General features: G+C 58.5%; 1 protein-coding gene across 1 annotated transcript in view; it reads right to left on the bottom strand.

The window, feature by feature from the left end:
- Window positions 1-417: 417 nt before the first annotated feature.
- Window positions 418-1,114, bottom strand: part of PLK5 (polo-like kinase 5) — a 15,526-nt gene continuing 14,829 nt past the window's right edge. The window contains exon 15 of the mRNA XM_011964109.1: window positions 418-800. Within this exon, the coding sequence (XP_011819499.1) occupies window positions 615-800 (186 nt within the window). The 3' untranslated portion in view covers window positions 418-614. The remainder of the gene's footprint in view (window positions 801-1,114) is intronic.

The following is a 1,114-nucleotide window of genomic DNA, read 5'->3' as shown; positions in this document are numbered from 1 at the left end:
TTTTTAGTAGAGACGGGGTTTCACCAGGTTAGCCAGGATGGTCTCGATCTCCTGACCTCATGATCCACCGACCTCAGCCTCCCAAAAGTGCTGGGATTACAGGCGTGAGCCACCACCCCTGGCCCAAGCCCAGCTAATTTTTTGTAGAGATGGGGTCTTGCCATGTTGCCCAGGCTGGTCTCAAACTCCCGGGCCCAAGCGATCCTCCTGCCTTGACCTCTCAAAATGCTGGGATTCCAGGCATGAGCCACTAGACTGGCCCTCTGGTGCTAATGTCTGCATTGGTGAAAATGTAGCCCACCTCTGCGACTAAGGGCAACAGGGAGGAGGCAACATCACGTGGGGTCATCGTTCCTTTGCCAAAGCTCCTCCAAACGCTTTCCCCCAAAGAGAGGCAGACCGTGGCCTACAGCATTTCAAATTGTCTTTAATGAAAAAGGAAGAGATCCCAGCAAAGTCTGGCTTGAACAGTCATGCCACAAGGCAAGAACCCACCTACCATGTGTCCCCCGACTCTCCCCCAGGACAGCCCGTCTGTGGGGAGCCACAGGAATGAAATGGAGCCTGGGTTCCTGGCACTACCATGCAGGGGTCCACTCTGACCCTCAGGGGCGTCAGATACTCTGCAGCATGCGGACGGCGTGGTGAAGGCACTGCCGGGTGGTGGGGGCGCAGCTGTGGCTCCGCAGGATGTCCAGGGAGTAGGAGGTGCCGGGGGGACCCTGCTCCCAGAGGGTGAGCTGCAAACCCTCACCCTCGCCACTCAGCACCAGTTGGGCCGGGACTCCACTGAAACTCATCTGCAAAGGGTAAGATACCAGTCAAGGGGAGAAGGGTTCCCCTGCTTCCCAGGAGAAGCCAGCCGTGGCGCTCCAGGAGAAGGACAAGTGGACACTGGGCCCAGAGCCCCCAATCTGGCTCCTAGTGCCTGCCCCAGCCACAGGAACTCAGGGTCGGGAGGCCAAGCGCTCCACTGTACACCTGGGGAAACTGAGGCTCAGGTGGGGGCTCCCCTGCCCACAGTCTTCCAGCAAGACCCCTGACTTTTTTTTTTTTTTGAGATGGAGTCTCGCTCTGTCGCCCAGGCTGGAGTGCAGTGGTGCGATCTCGGCTC

This window comes from Colobus angolensis, unplaced genomic scaffold (assembly GCF_000951035.1).
Source record: "Colobus angolensis palliatus isolate OR3802 unplaced genomic scaffold, Cang.pa_1.0 Scaffold64, whole genome shotgun sequence".
Classification (NCBI taxonomy): domain Eukaryota; kingdom Metazoa; phylum Chordata; class Mammalia; order Primates; family Cercopithecidae; genus Colobus; species Colobus angolensis.
Note: the sequence above shows the minus strand (reverse complement) of the source record. Positions and strands in the feature narration are given on the sequence as shown.